The sequence below is a fragment of the Siphateles boraxobius genome, unplaced genomic scaffold (genome assembly GCF_051911475.1).
Source record: "Siphateles boraxobius isolate OS27281-9 unplaced genomic scaffold, OSU_SipBor_1 22, whole genome shotgun sequence".
Classification (NCBI taxonomy): domain Eukaryota; kingdom Metazoa; phylum Chordata; class Actinopteri; order Cypriniformes; family Leuciscidae; genus Siphateles; species Siphateles boraxobius.
The window spans coordinates 17,554,634-17,574,173 of record NW_027508833.1 but is presented as its reverse complement, the minus strand read 5'-3'; the positions used below and the strand labels follow the sequence as shown (position 1 = coordinate 17,574,173).

The window sequence follows — 19,540 nt, the reverse complement described above, 5'->3', positions numbered from 1 at the left end:
CTCTCTCACACACACACACAAACACACACACACACAAACACACACACACACACACAAATAAACACACACACACACACACACACAATCACATTCAGACACACATAAAAATAAAAATAAACATACAAAGATAAACAGTACTCATACAAGGACACATGTAGCTACATACCTAGAACACATAAACAGAATATATAGACAAGTGAAAAAATAATTAAATAGAAATACACTTACATACATAAATAAACACAAGTGCATATACAAACACAAAGACACACGTTTACATATAATACATAAATACACAAATATATAACAGCTGTTTTCTTAAGCAGAGATTTTAGGGAGGGGGTGGGGCAGGTTGGGGTCAAATGTGTTCACACTTCCATTTTTCATGATAATTTGGATGGTATCAAATATGCTTGATTTGCTGTTGTTTAGTTGTTTAGTTGAATTAGTTACTTTACTCTTGTATATGTTAGCTGTAATAATCCATTATTGTGCAATACATATCAATGAGTGAAATCTATCTATCTATCTATCTATCTATCTATCTATCTATCTATCTATCTATCTATCTATCTATCTATCTATCTATCTATTATTTATTTTTTGTAACCTAGGGCTATGTCTAGAAACTTTAATAAGGTGTCTATCAGTCAAAGGTAAGAACATTCTTTATAGTAGCCTACATTTATGTAAAATTTAAAAATGTTAATAAGTGGAAAATACTGAAAAGTTTCTTCTTACTGTGAACTTCCAAGGATAAGTACAAGTGTATAGCCTATACAAAATTTATTCCACTTTTGGCTGGCATGGATGATAAGCTCGTTGCATTTTTCAAACACGTTGAATTTAATTACTTGTGTTGAAGTTGAGGAAATAACAGAAATCGTTGTGACAAGTTAAATAAACAGAATTACATTACAGTATGAAACTAAAACTAAGTTTGCTGACCATAAATGCTTTCACTGTACCAATTAATCTATATTATAGATGACCTTTATAGATGAAGGGTGAGTTACAGTAATGTGGCGGTCTCTACCACGTAATCTGTTTACAGTATCACATGCTGTATTGTAAAATGCTGTATTTGATGCCATCTGTCTCCCATCTTCTGATGCATCTCTGATCAATCTGATGTTACACAGTCCTTGACACTGTCATTCCTCTCCCTTGCACTTTATCCTGCTACAGTATATGTTCACAAATTGCAAATCTCTGTCACACACACACACACACACACACACACACACACACACACACACACACACACACACACACACACAGAGAGAGAGAGAGAACATATGGTTATAATCTAAATCGCTTAGGCCTATAATGTAAAAATAATTAATTACATTTATTACATACAAAGTAAAACTACTAGAAATAGAAGTACCATTAAGATCAGTTGGATTAAATAATAGACAAATGTATTAAACTGAACGAAAAGAAATACAAATCAAAAGTTTGATAGCAATAGCATTATGAAAGGCAGTTACTGTGAATGAAACAATTTTACAGATGAAACACTGATACTTTGTAATTTTGTGTATTGTACTAACACAATTGGAAACATGCTGAAATGTTTGAAAAAAAGTGGACTTTTGACGATCTGATATTAGTACCAAGAGTTTTGAAAATGTAAAAATTGCTCGTAAAATTTGTGCCAAAGCAATTTAAAAAAACGGTATAATGATGACTCAGATGATGTTATTATGACTCAGAATAACATTTATTCTACTATGGCATATTGACAAATATGTTTGTAGTCTATGCTGGAGGTTCACCGCCGGCACAATGCATTGAACATAAATGTGCAGTATTTATTACTAGCTATATTTTGATCTGTCTGCAAATGCCAGAGCTCCCTCTGGCGACTGAAACAAACCACTGCGATTCTCCAGACAGTTTGGCGATAGTTCCATGCGAATACATGGTAAAGCAGCGTCACCTACAGGTCATTTAAATGATTAATCTACTTTTCTAATGGCTTGAGTGGTATTCGTGGAAATAAAAGGTTACAGTTTGGATGTGAATGAATGAGCATAATTTATGAAATGTAGGCAGACTGTGTTTCAGAATAAACTCTTCTGGTTCGGCATTCTCAAGCAAAGAAAGACAAACCAGACTGTTTATTAACAGTTTGTCTGTCTGAATAGCTTAATTTCATTTCTATTAGTCTTGATAGTGGATCAAATAAAGCCCTCCATCATAGCAGTAAACATGAAGGACATCTGAGCTGTGTAGCTGGGTTGGTTTCTATGAACAGGGTCTATAATGATCATCATTAACACCTTTTGTGTTTATTGGGGCTCTTGATTAAAAGGGGTAAAATACAGGACAGTGTTATTGTTGGTTTAATCCTTCTGATCCCTTTTCATATGCAATAAGAAAATGAGAAATACCACTTTCAGTCTAGATCATCTAATTAATTGATGTGCTAGAATTTGCAGCATGGAGAAATCAAAGAAAGTCCATTGTAACACCCCACCCTCCAAAAACAACCGTCTATAGGTATAAATAATAGTTTCGCTTAATGAGTCATTGAAAGTTTCAGGTCTAAGATCTTTTGTTATGTGCTGTGTATTCAAAACGTTCAACGTCTCATAAAATATCTTACAGGGACAGAAGGTTTAGAATTTTACCACTGAAAATATAAACTGAAATTAAGTATTTAAAAAAAACAATTTAATATACTGAGACTAAAAATAACTATAATGGTGTACATAACTAAGTTACGCAATTTACTCACTGGGGGGAAATTAAGTTTAAACATTTTCAGAAATAAAACAAAAAACTTTATTACTTTTATTACTTATTTTCTTAAAATAGTTTTTGTCATTCAAAACATGTCAAATTCACACAGAACATTTTTTTCTGAATGAATGGCATCAAATACATTTGTGTTTATCTACATGAATACAAAACTTCAATCCTTTAGTCTTTATTCATTTGATGTCAAACTGCTTCTCTCTTTAATCAATGAGGACAGTTTTTTAATGACTTGCGGGTGAACGATTTGACAGAGATGCAATTGTGTAAACACATTAATTTAGCATTTTCTCAAGTCTTTCTGAGCTCTAAACAGAATTACTTTTTAAATGATTATACCTTTATACTATTATACCTTATCATCTCAAACTACAACCTGTCAACTGAAGTTTTCAAATATCCAGTTTGGTTTTTAGAAACCTTTTTTTTTTTCAGTTGCCATGCAGCACTTTTATACTATGCACAAACATGAATAAAAAATATATCTGTAGCCCTTTAAATGTATGTTAGAGAAAATGTGTCTTATCTGCAGTGCTATTGACTTCATTTGGAATAATAATAGCCATGTTGATTGTAAACATTGGATTGTACTTGTCTTGCCCATCCTGACAAACAGCGTCAGATAATAACACGATTACCATGAAAACATGGCTGTGTAGCAAGTAAATTTGCTTAGCTGTCTGACGTGACGTGATCCGTCATCAGCCGTTCCTGTGCCGTCATTGTCTGACATCCCAGGACAACCTGCGAGCCCAATACACAACACACAGACTGGGGTAAGTTTAGTCCTTCTGTTGGCAGGACAGAAGAGGTCTGATCAGTCCTGCAATAGTAACAGGATAATCACCCCCTTGAGAAAACTCCCTCCAATCCACATCCCCTCAGCTCACTCCTGGATTTACTGCCTGTGTTTGTGGAATAATGGACAGCAGGGGTGGGCATTTCTCAATACACTTCCCTCTCGCCTCTGCCCTGCTGCTTTTACCAAAGATGGTTAAAGCTGGAAAGGAGAAGGGAATGAACTGAAAGAATGTAAATGAATGCAACAAATAACTGAACCATGCACTAAATACACTGACACAATTTTAAAAGTTGTATTAGTTGCATTATAAATAAATAAATGCTACATTTTCTTCACAAAAACACATTCATTATGCTCAAGAAATAATAAATTAATGTAATAAAAAAGAAATCATATTGTAAAAATGCTTTGAAAAAGGTTAAACTGATAAATAAATGTATACATACATAAATATAAATACATAAAGGGACTGATTTAAAAAAGGATGTATGCATAAAAAATAAATAAATAAATAGGCCTATATATATATATATAATTAAATAAAAATTTAAAGGCAATCATATAAACTGATTAATAAATGTATACATAGGCCTACATACATATAAATACATGAAAGGACTGATTTAAAATATGTATGCATAAAAAATATATATATATATATATTACTTTTATTTATAAAAAAATATTTTACAAATACAGTCACTTCATGTATTTATATTTATGTACTTATACGTTTATGTATCAGTTTAATATGATTGCGTTTTAATTTTTTATTTAATTATTATTTTGCATTGTATGTATATATATATATATATATATATATATATATATATAATGCACTGAACATACTTGAAAAATTTTCTTCACAAAAACACATGAATTCTAGATTTAGTAATGTATAAATGAATTTATTGTAAATACATGGTAATATATATATATATATATATATATATATATATATATATATAATGTCCCATACATACTTGAATTTGAAAAAATTAAGTAATGAGCAACAATAGGTGCTCTAAATGGGACATGGCTTTGAAGGGTGTCTTTTTTAGGTTGCCTCCCCTTTGTGGAGGTGCGAAAAGTCAGACAGGGTGGGGTGTGTGTGTGTGGGGGGGATCAACTGTATATAAACCCTGAGAGACTCAGTCAGTCAGTCAATCAGGAGAACGACACTGGCATCACTAGATCAAGCATGGCTTTGCTCATCCAGCTGTTCATTTGTGCCGCAGTGATCTCATTCACTGAGGGAGTCCATGAGGATATGAAGCAGGCCATGCTCCAAAAACTTGGACTAACAGAACTTCCCAGGATTCAGAAGAGAGATTTGGAAAACCTAGTCGTCCCGGCTCACATCAAGAACAAATATCTGTCCATGCTGAAACTTCATAACAAGCGTAAGAGGAGATCTGTGCCAAGCCTGGCTGGCATTCTTCGAGGCATCCATGGGAGTGCAGGTGGGTCACATTTAAAAAATGAAATTGAACTGCTAAAACATTTTAAAAATTGTACCATAGAATTGTATTCTATATTTTTATATTAGTTAATGTGTTTGGCATCATAAGCAAACAACAAACAATAATTAATGCCAGAAATAACTGGACCATGCTCTAATTACATTTAGAAATTATTTACAGGATTAACTGATCTTGATTAATGTTAATATGAATATATTATTGTTGCAGCATTAATGTATAAAACTTTTAAAGATAAAAATGTATTACTATGTCAAAATTAGCATTAACCAAAATGAATAAATGATTTAAAAGTATTATTTGAGTTTATATTAACTACTGCATTAACTAATTAACTTTATTGCAAAATCTTACCTCTGAAATGATTTTTAATGAATTGCTTACTTTATGCCTTGATATTTATTTTGGACTACTCTCAATTATCATACCAAATGAAATGAGTGAGAAAAAGTTGCTAAAACATAAAGATAAACATTTTACAGTGCATCTCTCATAAACAGTGATCTAACGTATCCTCTGTTATTCACAGATATCACAGGAGAAGTCAAGTACTCGGACACGACCCGTCAGCGTCTCGTGTTTGACATGGAGGCCAGGCTGCAGGAAAACACTGAGGTCACTATGGCTGAGCTAAAACTTTTCCAAACAGCGGCAAAGAATCCAGCCAAACTTGAGCGGAGGAACCACAGACCCATTAACAACGCCAGAGTTAGCATCTACTGGGTGGAAGTACTGGGAGACGGATCCAACAGAACATCACTCATAGACTCAAGGTATGTCGCATGTCCAAATATAAGAAAATATATCATAAATAATCACAAGCTTTCATTTTGTAATGCATGAATGGAAACTCATTAGTCTATGCTTTTTTAATAGACTGGTTCCTATCCATGAGACTGGCTGGAGGAGCTTTGACGTGACTCAGGCCATTCATTACTGGTCTAAATCCCAGAAGAAGACTTCTCTGCATCTGGAGGTGTGGACTGAGGGAGAGAGACCTGGGAGCTACGCGGCTGAGATGGCCAAAAGAGTGCGCTTCGCCACACAGGACCCGAAGGAGAACACCCTGGAGAAGGACACGGGTGCACCTGAACTTGTGTTCTACACCTTAAACCTGGATGAATACGGGTGAGTACTGTTATTAAACTGGAGCTTACGTAGATTGCATGACTTGCATTGAACTTCATACCGGTTTATCATGTAGTCATGAACTAAAATCATTTATTTCCATTTCAACAGATCCCAGGGTAACTGTAACTCCAGCCCAAACAGCAGCAAGTGTTGCCGGGAGGAGCACTTCATCAACTTCCGTGAGCTGACCTGGACTCAGTACTGGATCATTGAGCCGGCCGGGTACCAGGCGTTCAGATGCGCTGGAGGATGCAAGCAACCCAAGCGTGGTTACTATGGATACGGGCAGAGGACCTGTGCAGTGATGGAGAGCGCGCCGCTGCCCATGATGTACCTGGTCAAAAAAGGAGATTACACTGAAATCGAGGTGGCAGAATTCCCAAACATGATTGTTGAGAAGTGCGGCTGCTCCATGGACAAAATCCCCCCGGTCTGAGACTGTCTGTGGTTTGCTCTCAGATGAGAGAGGTGATGGTGTTTTTATTTCAATGTCTCAGTTACTAAACTGAGATCCACATGCTGTCAATCCCCACTGAGCACTTGAAAATGAAATTATTTATGAATTATTAGTTTATGTGATGCATCAGAAATGGCCTGTTGAGTGATGTGTTTTCTTTAAAAAATAAAATAAGTACATTTATATCCATCAGTCATGTTTTCGTCTCTTTTTTTCATGATTCGAATTAGTATAGGGCTATACATTTACATAACAAATATGATTTACTATTATTTAAAGCTACACTGTGTAACTTTTTTAGTTTATTCTTAGCTAAAAACACTAAGTTCTTTCAAAAATATATGTGCTCATTAATGTATATTTACTTCGTTCAAGTAATAAAGTATTCTCGTGAGTGTATAATATGCCATTGAAAATACATACGGGTGGGGTGTTCTAATGTCGGTCGGCATGTTGCCCCTCCATCTTGAAATTACATTAGCCAAAGAGGGACATACGGTTAATTCAAGCTTCACCTTTCACTCATGGACGAGGTCGAACTGGAAGCCATGCTAATCTTGGACTACATTGGCCACCGTAGGAGTTAAAACGAAATCGGAATTGAGAGGAACAGAAACTAATATTCACTGGATGGTCATATACCTTTTCACCGCTAGATGGGGGTAAAAATCACACAGTGTAGCTTTATTTAAAATAACAAAAAAATAATATAAAATTCATAATATGTAATGAAATATACGGGGCAGGAGTGAAGAGGGTGACCTACACCTCTGATTATTTTATTAAGAGGGTGGCAGAGACATCTGGTGGAGAGATGAACGTACTGCACTGGGCGTCAAGCTCAATTGACTATTGAATATTAAACCACCCCGCCACTGATTCTTGAGACACGAGACAAAACATGTGCCACAACTTCACCTGCCATTAGATTTTATATTAACAACAATTCCTCTAATCAGAGAATCACTACATTGTTCTTAACATAAACATTATTATATAATATATATACATATGATTTACTGCAAATAAACACTAGGTCTATAGCATACTTTTTAATCAACGACAGTATTTATGACAACATTTTTAAAGATATTTAACGAACGTATAGGTAAATAAATACAATGCAAATACAAACTGTATGCTACTTTTTCAATCATCTTTGATGTGGTCCTGACTTTACATGATAAAAAAAAAATTTGAATTACTTCACATTATTTAATCAAGAAGATTTTATTAAAACAAGGTCAATTTTTTTATTCTCGAATAAAGTGCATTACTTAGTTATTTTTTATGAAAAGTAATGTGTTACATTACTTTTGCGTTACCTTTTCTCACCTGGGCTTGGCTTCCTTGTTTTTTTTTATAACAAACAAAAAAAATAGTTATGTTTTGCAAATGTAAAGCCCCTTCAAAAGTAACATGAATAAGCCTCAAGCTGAAAGAAATGCAAATTCACACCTGTACAGTAGAGGGCGCAGTTAAAAAAACAAACTTGAAAAAAGTAATCTGATTATGTAACTCAAGTTACTTGTAATGCGTTACTCCAACTCTGCATACAGTACATAACTGTATATACAGATTATTATTGTATTTTAAAAACATGTAAGCATGCAAATGATAAAATACATGCCAAAGCAGGAAAAGCATGTGATTGGTTTAAACTCTCCAATCTGACCAAAATGACAAGCAGAAGGTGATCATGACATGTAAGCATTTGTTTAAAAAAAAAGAGAAAGAAAGAAAGAAAGAGAAGTATTGGCCCAGTCTGTTGTAATTGGTCTACCAATTACTGCACTTGTTGAAAGCTAAACGCCCATTACCATAACTGAACTTCAGCAGCACCGGAGTCTTCGCTTCCTAGTCCTTAGCGATTGTACATTGTAAAAACAGTAACGATGACGCTGATTTTACCATATCAATCCGAGCGCGAGTTCGATGATGAAACATTGGAACAACTAGTTCTCAGTAATACACTACCCAGTTTGAGGTACATTGTGAGATGTTGCAACTGTAATTTCTCAACTTCAGCATTAACAAGTGTATGTTCATCAATAAACCAAATGTGTATATTTCTAATTTATTGCGGTGCACGTGCAGGAACTATTAACTGTATTTGTAATGTATTGATGACAGGAGACCGCACGTGGTTGAACTGAACTCGCTTTACTCGTGTGTGCCTAAGTATGTGACATGCTACCCTTGGGAGATATCATTAGGAAGCATGGCATTAGTTTTCACTGTTATGCTGATGAGTCTCAGCTCTATATCTCTTCACGCCCTGATGAAACGCACCAGTTCACAAAATTAACGGAATGTATAGGTGATATAAAAAACTGTATGACTAATTTCCTACTACTTAATTCTGAAAAAGAAAAAAACAGAGATTCTAATTATTTAAAAAAAAACTTCCTTACGTAATAACCTATAATACTGTCTAACACTTGATGGCTGCTGTCAAGCCCTCGTCGTCGGTTAGGAATCTGGGCGTTCTCTTTGATAACAATCTTTCATTTTAAAGTCACGTGTCTAGTAAAACCGCATTTTCCATCTTAAAAATATATCTAAATTACGTCTGAATGACAAATGCAGAACAGTAAGTTCATGTGTTCATGACATCAAGGCTAGATTATTGATTATTGCTCTTATGGGTGGTTGCCCTGCACGCTTAAAAAACAAACTACAGCTGGTCTAAAACACAGCAACTAGAGTTCTTACCAGAACCAGGAAGTATGACCATATTAGCCCGGTTCGTTCAAAACTGCATTTGCTCCCTATTAAACATCGCATAAATTTTAAAATATTGCTGATTACTTACAAAGCACAAAATGGTTTAGCTCCTCAGTACTTGAGCGAGCTCTTAAAGCATTATAGTCCATCACGTCTATTGCGATCTCAAAATTTCGGCCGGTTGATAATACCTAGAATATAAAAATTGACTACTGGCGGTAGATCCTTTTCCTATTTAGCACCTTAACTCTGGAACAATCTTCCTAACATTGTCCGGGAAGCAGACACACTCCGTCAGTTAAAATCTAGACTAAAAACACATCTCTTTGACCTAGCATACACAGAACCCGTTCTAAATGTATATACTTCAGTGTTAGGCTGAACAATTTAGATCAGCCGGAACCGGGAACACTTCCCATAAATCCTGAAGTACTTGTTACATCATAAGAAGGATAGCGTCTACGCAAAAATTACTCACTCTGTTTATCCCGAAGTTTACCGCAGTCCGCCGGATCCAAGCCATATCTAGATCTGATGAAGGACCTGTGCCTCGGACACGACGACAACGCAGTCCTGAAGTGTCAACTACTTTCTCTACTGTGAAGACCTCCTTCCCTTCCCTTTACCTCTGTACAGATAAAATATTGTCAAAATAATGGCTAACATGGCTAAGCGGAAGCGATAAATAATTCTGTTTTATAAATTTTTAAAGGGGTGGTAAAATGCTCTTTTCACAAGATGTAAAATAAATCTCTGATGTCCCCAGAGTGTGTGTGTGAAGTTTTAGCACAAAATAACCCACAGATATTTTTAAATAGCATGTTAAAGTTAGCAAAAACGCACCGTTTTGTGCCTGGCTCTTTAAATGCAAATGAGCTGCCTCAGAGGGCGGGGTTTCAAGAGCTCTTGTGTGTAGAGGCTGCAATTACCTCAAACAGACACACAAAAATGACAGAAACTGTTCTGCCTTTAATGATAAAACAGAGTCAGACAAAGATGGAGAGACTCAAGAAGAAGTGACAACATGTAGAATGCAACAGGACGTCTCTGAATGGTTAGTCAATGAATTTATGTTGCTGATATGGAGTTAACTAACTTCAATTAGCATAGTCTGTCATGATAATCTATAAATCGCTTGTATATGAACTGTTGTAAAATGCACACAGAGTGACTTTTTATTGCATGTGAAAAGAAGGATGCTAAAGTTTGAGCTGACTCACAAATGTACTCTTATACAACAACTTTTCCTCTTCTCAACACGGACTGCGTGTTCCCGGGGGCGGGGTTTATGTACATTTTAGGGTTGCTGATGTCACTAACCCGGGAGGAATGTCGTGTAGTCCCTACCAGCCGTTTGTTGTGGTCCTTTTCTTTAAAAGCAAATACCTCACTTTGCTTTTAACTTTGAGCATTGTAACTTTGCAGATGTTGTTTATGCTCAAACAGCAACATTTCACACTAGCTAAAAGTTAGAAAAGTGAAATTGTGTTTTACCACCCCTTTATGGCCAGGTCTTGAAGGCCAAAGTAATTTGTTGAGGTCAATTTGTAAAGAAACTGCACACATACTGTATATTCAAACACGCATATCTATAGACTAAACACATAATACGCATGTGCACGACGTCAGCGTTTTCACAGGTTTGCGTTTTTGATGTTTGCACAGAGATAACCTTTTTTCAAATTTTTTCAAAGCTTGCACCTTGGAACCTATTTCTAAGGTTCGCGTTCTCGAGCCACCCAGGGACGGATCTAGAAAAACATTTATGGGGTGGCGAGAGGGAGGCAGGAATTTTTGAGGGGTGGCAACATATGGCAGACGTATATACTGAATTTAATCACTGTTTGATGAGAAATGGTATGTACACACAACAAAAGGGCACAGACTGCCATTTACAAACTCATACCTGCCAAACTCAGTCTCATGGAATCAATGTCTTGCACTTGAGGTTCATATTAGGAATAAGCAGGGGTTAAATTGGGATTTATTATGTGGGGGCCGGTGATCTCCCTAGGGGGGTCTGGGGGTATCCAGTTATGCACAATTCACAAAAATTTTAATCAATCTATCCTTGTGGAAAGGTTGCTTGGTAGCTAAAAGTAGGTCTAGCAAGTCTTATATTTCTGTAATTCACACAGATCAAATACAAATATGCTGACTGAATAGATTGCTAGTTTATTTTGAGTAGCCAGCTAGCAGTTCTCTTGGCGGTTTGTTGATAATCCGGTGTCTGAAGCAAAATGCTCAAAACATCTCCTGAGAAAAATCATAACATGGTCAACCTAGTCTTGGTTATTTAATTTTTATTTAATTTAATCTTATTTTCCTTACCTTGTCATTCAAGGCCCAGGGCACTTTTTGTACATTTCTGGAACGTTGGCGCCCTTCCACATCCCGCGCAACTACGGATCTCCCAGGAACATTCATTACATATTGCTGCGTACATTTATCCGTGTCACCTAGATGCGCGTGCGCGATCATGGTCGACTCCCCGGCCCAATTTAACCACTGGGAATAAGTGACCATACAATGTCATATCGCGTAATAGAAAAGTATGATAGAAATAAGGGGCATTATCACAGGAAAAACATTAAGGTTAGACACGGGTGATGAGTGGCAGATGTGTGAGAGTTTTCAAATCAAATCAGTCTCTTGCCGCTCTGACGTAATCTCGTGCTGCATTCACTGCAGTCGGACATTGGAGATTGCCGCTCGTAAATTGTCAATTTGGCCACAACTTTTAATTTGTTGCTGCCAACTGGGGTGGCACCAGGGGTGGCAAGGCTTTCATTTAGGATGGCATTTGCCACCCCATGCCACCCCGGTAGATCCGCCCCTGATTACAAAGTATGAAAGTAAAAAGTAAATAGTAGGTGAAATTCATACGTATGATATCCGCCATTTTGTTATTTCTGTCACATGACTATACCAGTATTCGTTGCATCACTTCACTGTCATTTACAAATCGTCTCCTGTGGCCTCATGGAAGTGTAAAGAATCCATCTGATGCACACTTCTGAATCTCGGCGGAAGTATTAGGCCATCCAGGTACTTTCACGTACTATTTTATGTGTACTGTGAATTCGGACATGCAACTTTTTTTGCGTACTGTTTTTCCCTACTATATAGTATGGAAGTATTCAAATTTTGGATGCAGCAACGGTCTCCACATCACTTCTGATTGTGCTGTGAACTTTTCAATGCAGAGAGCTTGCCTCTGTTGCTTATTCTGCACCGGTGATGTGGATTGCTTTGTGTCACTTTGTATTGGAGCGTTTTAATCTTTCATGCACACTAAAAGATTATTAAATAGCCTTGTCTCATCATATTTTGTTAGCCTGGTTAAAACCAAACCCTTCTCAGTCGTAACTGAGTTGTAGTCTGGGGAAGGCTCACTTCCAAAGGGGCCGGCGCAATTGGATAGACCTTAAAACCAATCAGATCGATCGTCATCTTGTAAAGACCGCCTCAACGTTTGTGATTGGTGCCTCGATTTGGAAAGATCTTCGCCACAGACATCAGACTATGCAGAGCAAATCTAAATTTGCCGGAAGTTCGTCTGGGTTTTCCCAGGCTAATATTTTGTTGCCTCATTAAAACCGCATTACAAATTTAAATAAACGTCTTTTAATTATATAGTATAGGCTATATTTATGTCCTAAATAGTCAAAGAAGACTTTAGAGTTTTGCAAAAAGAGTTTGTGAGATTTGTAAAAGTGATTTGTTCAATGTTTTACAGAAAGAGTGATTTGTTACAGAAATTGGACAAATTTGTTTAGGCTATTGAGAATTTGGTTCAGAGAATGGGATTTAGTGTTTTAGCAATTCAGAAAAACTGTAATTATTTACTGATTCGTGTTATCCTCGCGTGTTGGTTCTTGATTGACGTGGCAACAGTTACCCAGGTAGGCGGGGCTAATCTTGTTGTTGTTGTTGCTGTTGGAAACGGTCGCGCCAGAAATGGCTGCTCACTGAAATCATTCATGGATCCTCTACAGCAGACATGATTTGACTTCTTCGCTACATTTACGTCATATAATGTACGTTTGTTTTACAGACACCTTACACTTAACAGTAGCACATGTAAAATGAAATATAGTCACTGAATTTTCTCGCGAGAATATCATGTGCGCTAGCAGTGATTTGTGTGCATTGTTTTCAGCTAGCGCGTGAGATGTAAGTTAAGCCAAGCTACAACATCAACAATCACTTATACAAACATACTCATTTATTCATTTCTGTTATTTTAGAAATTCAGATAACATCACAGTTGTTTTAGTTGCTTTTAAAACAGCACTGTAGTCGTTTATGTAGCTCATGATAGCGGGAATTTAACGTTAGAGGTGTTGTGTTGGCGGTCAAGTTAAATAACATTACATAATCTGTTTAACAGTAACGTTAGTTCTAGTAAGAGTAATTAAACTAAGTTAAACCTTTTATTGGTGATTGTACCTACATAAGCGAATAAAGACTAAAGGTTGAAACACCAGTTTATTTTATTTTATTCCATTGTATTGTAATGTATGATATTTCTGTTTTAGGATTGTTGTTCCAGAATGAATTTGTCTATAGTTCTTCAGAATGCCCGCAGGTGAATAAAGATCACCCGTACTTGATATATAACTAATCTTTTCTCTGTCACTGATTATCATAGTTGCTCATACATGCAGATTTGTCTGTAAATCTCTGTTTGACAGGTCAAAGTGATGTGAGAGCTAAGACGAAAGCTCGCTTTGACGAGGTGTTGAAGAGATACACAAACCCTCCCTCTGAGAAAAAGAAAGCCAAACAGATCGATGACCAGTCCCAGGAAGTTATTGTGGTTAGTAATAGTGAAAGTAATCTTTATTTAATCAAGAAAAATATAATTGATAGAAGATAATTCACTGTGTACACCATTATCTGTTATTTGAACTCCATTCTGTTTTCTTGCAGCTTCAGACCTTGAAGAAGAACCTAGATTTGAGTAAAGACACTGAAGATGATGAAACTATCCTCCATAACACATATGATCCAGCTCAGGGCAGCCCTAGATACACCAAAAACAGGCGAAGAGAGAGAGAGACATCTGAAAAGACCAACATAAACAATGCTCTAAGTGATGAGGAGCCCACGCTGACCAGCGGGAAAAAGAAAAGCAAAAGGAGGCTACCACAACCACCACCACCCCTTGTTCAAGATGAAGACAACAACAACAGGAGGACTGATTCAGAAATCAATGGAAAACATACTAGGAAGTCTAGGAAAGGGAAGGATAAAAGTGGAAATGATGTCAGTCGACAGAAAGAAGAGACAGAGACGGAAGATGATTATCTACAGGCTTACCAACATCAGATCTCACAGGAGGAAGAGACTTCTGGGAAAAAGACAGCACGGAAGAAAGCTGTCGAGAAGTTTACGGAGAGCCAGATGCTAAACAATGAGCTTGAGAAGAAAAAGAAGAAAGTGAAGTCAAGCAAACATGATGGTGATAGAAGGTAAATGATCACAGTTAATGCTATTCTTGGAAGAATTATGTTCCAGATTATTTATTCTTTTTGCAATTCTGTTTGGAGATGCAAGAGCTGTAAAAATGAAATTAATTTAAGGTTTAAATTGGCCTTAACAAGGGGTTAAGCATAGTGTGAGATGCCTCTTATATTAAAATGTTTTTTTTTTCTAAAAAGTTCTAAGGTAATACGCATGAAACCTTTTTCCTTAATTTGGTTTGCCTTTTTGTCTGTAGTCAGACTGAAGTGTCCGTGGATAACCAGACAGAAAAAATCCTGGATGATGTTGTGGAGGAGTTCAAGGAGGACACAGTCAAACCCAAAGTGAAGAAGAAAAAGAAACAAAAAGAAGGTATGATATGCTGTCTCTTGAACCAACCAACTTTTTTTGTTCAAACACATAAGTCATATTGCATAGAGTGACGAGTATCTACTCTCTTCAATTTAAAGGGGTTTGATTGAGTGACAGTTTCCTCAATTTTTCTGAATTCACGTCTAATATGGCTGCAATATCCATGTATTATTTTGCTTGTCACTACCACGGAAACCCAGTAACTCTTGAAAATGTATGTATATTGTGTTAATTTCATTGTTATTTACATGTGTGATATGTGGGGTCAATTGTGGTTATTAATTTTTGGTTGTAGTGATTGTTGAGGAGGAACGGGCAGAAGAGAAACAAGCCTTTGATGACAGTCTAGTGCTGGGAGTTTATATCCACAGGACAGACATGCTGAAGACAGACTTGATGGTGTCTCACCCTATGGTCAAAGTTCACGTGGTTGATGAGGTCAATGGACAGTATGTCAAGAAGGAGGACAGGTTTGGATTTTACTTGTTTTGTTTTTTACCTAAAACCAAAACCTGCTAGAAGCCATTTGGACGAATATGCTAATTAGCTGCGTCTGAAATCGCATCGACCATTAAAAAAGTATGTTCTATATAGTATGAATGTATATCTGACTTACTACATCCGCCATGTTGTCACTGTCATGTCACCTACGGCATCAGTTGCGCCCATTCAGAATCTCGGCAGACGTAGTAGGTCATCCGGGTACATTTTGCCTACTGTTTTTTGAATACTATGTATTCGGGCATACTAATCTGTTGGTGTAATGTTTTTGCATACTGTATAGCAGAGATGGGGGACTCGAGTCACATGACTTGACTCGAGTCTGACTCCAGTCACAAATTTAAGGACTTGAGACTTGCTTGACTAAATTAAGAAAATTACTTGACTTGACTTTGACTTGAGATCCAATGACTCGAGACTTGACTTGAACTGTATGACTCGAAAATGACTGCATATAAATTTTTATATAAATCATCGCAACATAGCCTATATTGATGAACAAAATGAAAGCAACGGAACCATTGACGCCAGTCATCAGATTCTGCGCGATTGCGTGACGCACAGAGCACAGAAAAAAACATACACCTCAGTGAGCGCGCTAAATACAAAGTCAATGTGAGCAGAATTAATAAGCACCCAAAATTCAAGATGTGGAAAAAATGTCCCTATATGAGTTATTTTTATATTTATAACATATGAATTAAAAAAATATTTCCAGAATATTGGCGCGATTGCAAATGTGATAGGCCTAATGCTTTTATACAACAGTCCAGTAAACAAAGAGTGAATATTGTGGTGTGACATTTTAGACGTAATATTGTAAATATTCTCTGTTTTTGCTCTTTTTCTCCAATTACAGTAGTTTCAAACAAGCCACAGAAAAAGAGTAAATCCGGGGTTTTTGTGACTGAGTGACCTAGTTGCTTATTTCCGGAATGAATCTGCTGCTTTGAACGAATCAGTTGAATGAATGCTTATGACTCGTACAGTAAGACGTTGATTTTGCGCCACCTATTGGCGGTTTTAATTTCATAATTAAAAAAATATAATTTATTATTTTTTAGCATCTAATTTTTTCTGTATTAAAATGATTATATTAAAATAATTAATCTCACAACATTATTTATGGTGTTGTAATTGCAGTGTAAATGCATGGATAGAAAAAAAATGGTTAGAACATAGCTAGAAAAAAATGCCCCTGGAAATCAATTTAAGGGGTCAAATATGGGCTATTAATGGGAAAGTTAATGTCTGGGTGATATTGCATAAAAAAAATATATAAGCAAAGTTAAACATATGACATTTACTATAAAACCAATATAATTAATGCATCACACTTGTGAATTTGCCTTCAAATGTTTTATCTTCAACATTTTTCATATAATTGTTATTATAATCATAATAATTCCAAATTTTGATAATCATAAATACATGCTGTAATAAATTATAAAAATATTATTAATATTATGATATAAATGTATAAGAAAGGTAATCAAGGTAATCAAAAATAAATAAGGTTGAGGCCAATATAAACTTTTTTTCTGTTTGGTATTGTAACTTGACTTGGACTTGACTTGACCCTTAGCAGGACTCGACTTGACTTGTTTGAAGTGAACCATTGACTTGACTTGACTTGACTTGACTTGGTTGCGTGTACATGCGACTTAGACTTGCTTGGGACTTGATGGTATGGGACTTGAGACTTACTTGTGACTTGAACATGTGTGACTTACTCCCACCTCTGCTGTATAGTAGAGAAGTATCCTATATCAGACACTGTCATAGTCTTCTTACCAAAGGTAGTCAAATTTATTCCCTGTGATTTGTTCTATTCACAGCCATCGCCATGTTTCATCCTTCTATGAGCAAGAAAACATCGAGCACATCCTCCCCATCATAACGCAACCCTTTGACTTCAAGAAACACAAAATAACAGTTCCAGAGTGGGAGGAACAGATAATCTTCAATGAGCGCTTTGGATATTTCCTGCAAGAGGATGATGAGAGTCCGCATGTGTTACTGTTTTTTGAGGTTTGTGTCCTTGAATGAGTTTAAAAGTATATTGTCATCCTCTGAGTAAAGAAAGGAATGACTAAAACACTTTATGTGTTATTACAGATTCTGGATTTCATCAGTATGGAGGAAGCAAGAACAAACGTCTCAGTTGACCGTCATGAGCGGGGTTTCCGGAAGATTGCGTGGGCTTTTTTGAAGGTACCATTACCTCTGGTGTATTTGTTTGGTTATTTTGTTTGTTAGCTCCATCTGTTTTGTTTTGGTTATTTTATGTAACTATTCCACTGAAATCAAGCTCTTCAATTATTTCCCCAAGCTTGTAGGAACCAACGGTGTTTTGAACATTGACACCAAACTGCGTCTACAGCTTTACTGCCCTCCTCCGCGGGCAAAGAAACTGCCACAAACAGTTGAAGTGTTTCAGTGGTGGTCAAAGTTCCCAAGGAACAAATACGCCTCAACCCTCTATGTGACAGTGAAAGGCCTCAAACCACCAGAACATGTAGGTTCACTTTTTTAAAACTAACTTTTTTAAAACAGAGATAATAAAAAAAAATGGTGGTCAATGAAGTTCGTTCTGGTTTGGATTTGTTGCACAGGTGGACCCCAGTATCCGCTCCATGATGGCTCTACAGCAGGAACGGGGCAGCACCTCCTACAGTGAGCTCAATACTGAGATGACCAATAGAACCAGCACCCAAATACTGGAGAGCAAATCAGAAACCATGAAGTGGAGCCGCATGCCTGGACAGGTTTTAGATATTTGCTTTATTTACGTTAATATTGCTGAGTCAGTAGTTGTGTTTGAAATCCCCTCTTATACCCTCATTCACTATTCCCGACCTTAGCATTAACATAGTCCACTTCAAGGAGTGAATAAAAAACGAGTGAGGAATTCGAACACTGAGTGCGCTATAAGGGCTGTAGCTTTTGCATAGTTTGTGCTTGGCTGCTTGCTGTTTAATGGTAGTTCCAGTAGTAATGAAAATATTTATCTTGAACTCTGTCATGGAAACTATGTATAAATCTCGAACAATTAAAAAATGAACGTATACCTGTATGATATTATGCTATTGCCACATTGGACATATTTTGGAAAATAGATGGATGGATGATTCAGCTGCGGACCATTCAACAGTGTCTTCTGTTGAGACAGGAATTAATTTGGCACGACCCTCACAGTGCATTATGGGTATTCTCTAGCTGTTGAGCATAAAATGGTTGTACACTCGTTATTGCGATGCGTTGTCGGATTGAATGAGGAAATTCGATAACGTCCACTATGGTTTCAGACACCACTTCAAAATGTCTGTATAGGGGGCGATTTCAAACACAAACAGTAATTCGTTTAATTTGTCTATTTTTCTTCTTATTGATTGTTTAAACAGGTGTGTCGGATCCCGAATAAGCCAATGCAGTCCTTTCGTGGAGGTCAGATAGGTTGTTTTACTCTGCGCTTCTCCCATGATGGACGTGCACTAGCAGCTGCATGTGCAGATAGAGATTCATTTCCTATTATTAGTAAGTAATTTGTAACTCAGTTTCTTTACATGTTTTACTGTTGTCTGTACTGTCTTTTTATTTTTGCTTACTTTTTCTCTCAAAAAACATGTACAGTTTGGGTGGTTAGTTGACATAAAATAGTTTTTTGAAATTGTGACAAGATGTACTTCATTTAAAACTATATGAAACAGAATTTTGCTAATTAAATTATAATTTTTTTTCAGTTTTGATCTGATATCAATTTAGACTACATGGGCTATTTGAAAAATGTGTGTCACACCAAATAGTTCATTACCATTAAAAATAAATTAGTGA

General features: G+C 36.4%; 2 protein-coding genes across 2 annotated transcripts in view; both read left to right on the top strand.

The window, feature by feature from the left end:
* The first annotated feature begins 4,735 nt into the window (after nt 1-4,735).
* Nucleotides 4,736-6,829, top strand: lft2 (lefty2). The gene is made up of 4 exons (XM_077238875.1): nt 4,736-5,031; nt 5,579-5,822; nt 5,926-6,177; nt 6,289-6,829. Exons 1-4 carry the CDS (start codon nt 4,770-4,772, stop codon nt 6,614-6,616), a joined length of 1,086 nt encoding a protein of 361 aa, XP_077094990.1. The 5' UTR covers nt 4,736-4,769; the 3' UTR covers nt 6,617-6,829.
* Nucleotides 6,830-13,244: 6,415 nt separating this feature from the next.
* The window catches only part of ahi1 (Abelson helper integration site 1), an 18,039-nt gene continuing 11,743 nt past the window's right edge, over nt 13,245-19,540 (top strand). Inside the window, exons 1-11 of the mRNA XM_077238867.1 lie at nt 13,245-13,404; nt 13,906-13,955; nt 14,062-14,186; nt 14,300-14,841; nt 15,090-15,205; nt 15,501-15,675; nt 17,545-17,737; nt 17,825-17,920; nt 18,039-18,224; nt 18,322-18,474; nt 19,111-19,243. Of these exons, the coding sequence (XP_077094982.1) occupies nt 13,946-13,955; nt 14,062-14,186; nt 14,300-14,841; nt 15,090-15,205; nt 15,501-15,675; nt 17,545-17,737; nt 17,825-17,920; nt 18,039-18,224; nt 18,322-18,474; nt 19,111-19,243 (1,729 nt within the window). The 5' untranslated portion in view covers nt 13,245-13,404; nt 13,906-13,945. The remainder of the gene's footprint in view (nt 13,405-13,905; nt 13,956-14,061; nt 14,187-14,299; nt 14,842-15,089; nt 15,206-15,500; nt 15,676-17,544; nt 17,738-17,824; nt 17,921-18,038; nt 18,225-18,321; nt 18,475-19,110; nt 19,244-19,540) is intronic.

Excerpts from the sequence above, each read along its gene's own strand:
- lft2 (XM_077238875.1), top strand. The coding sequence starts at position 4,770 with ATGGCTTTGCTCATCCAGCTGTTCATTTGTGCCGCAGTGATCTCATTC. Across the intron at positions 5,032-5,578 it reads AGGCATCCATGGGAGTGCAG|ATATCACAGGAGAAGTCAAG; the intron begins GTGGGTCACATT and ends TGTTATTCACAG. Across the intron at positions 5,823-5,925 it reads ACATCACTCATAGACTCAAG|ACTGGTTCCTATCCATGAGA; the intron begins GTATGTCGCATG and ends CTTTTTTAATAG.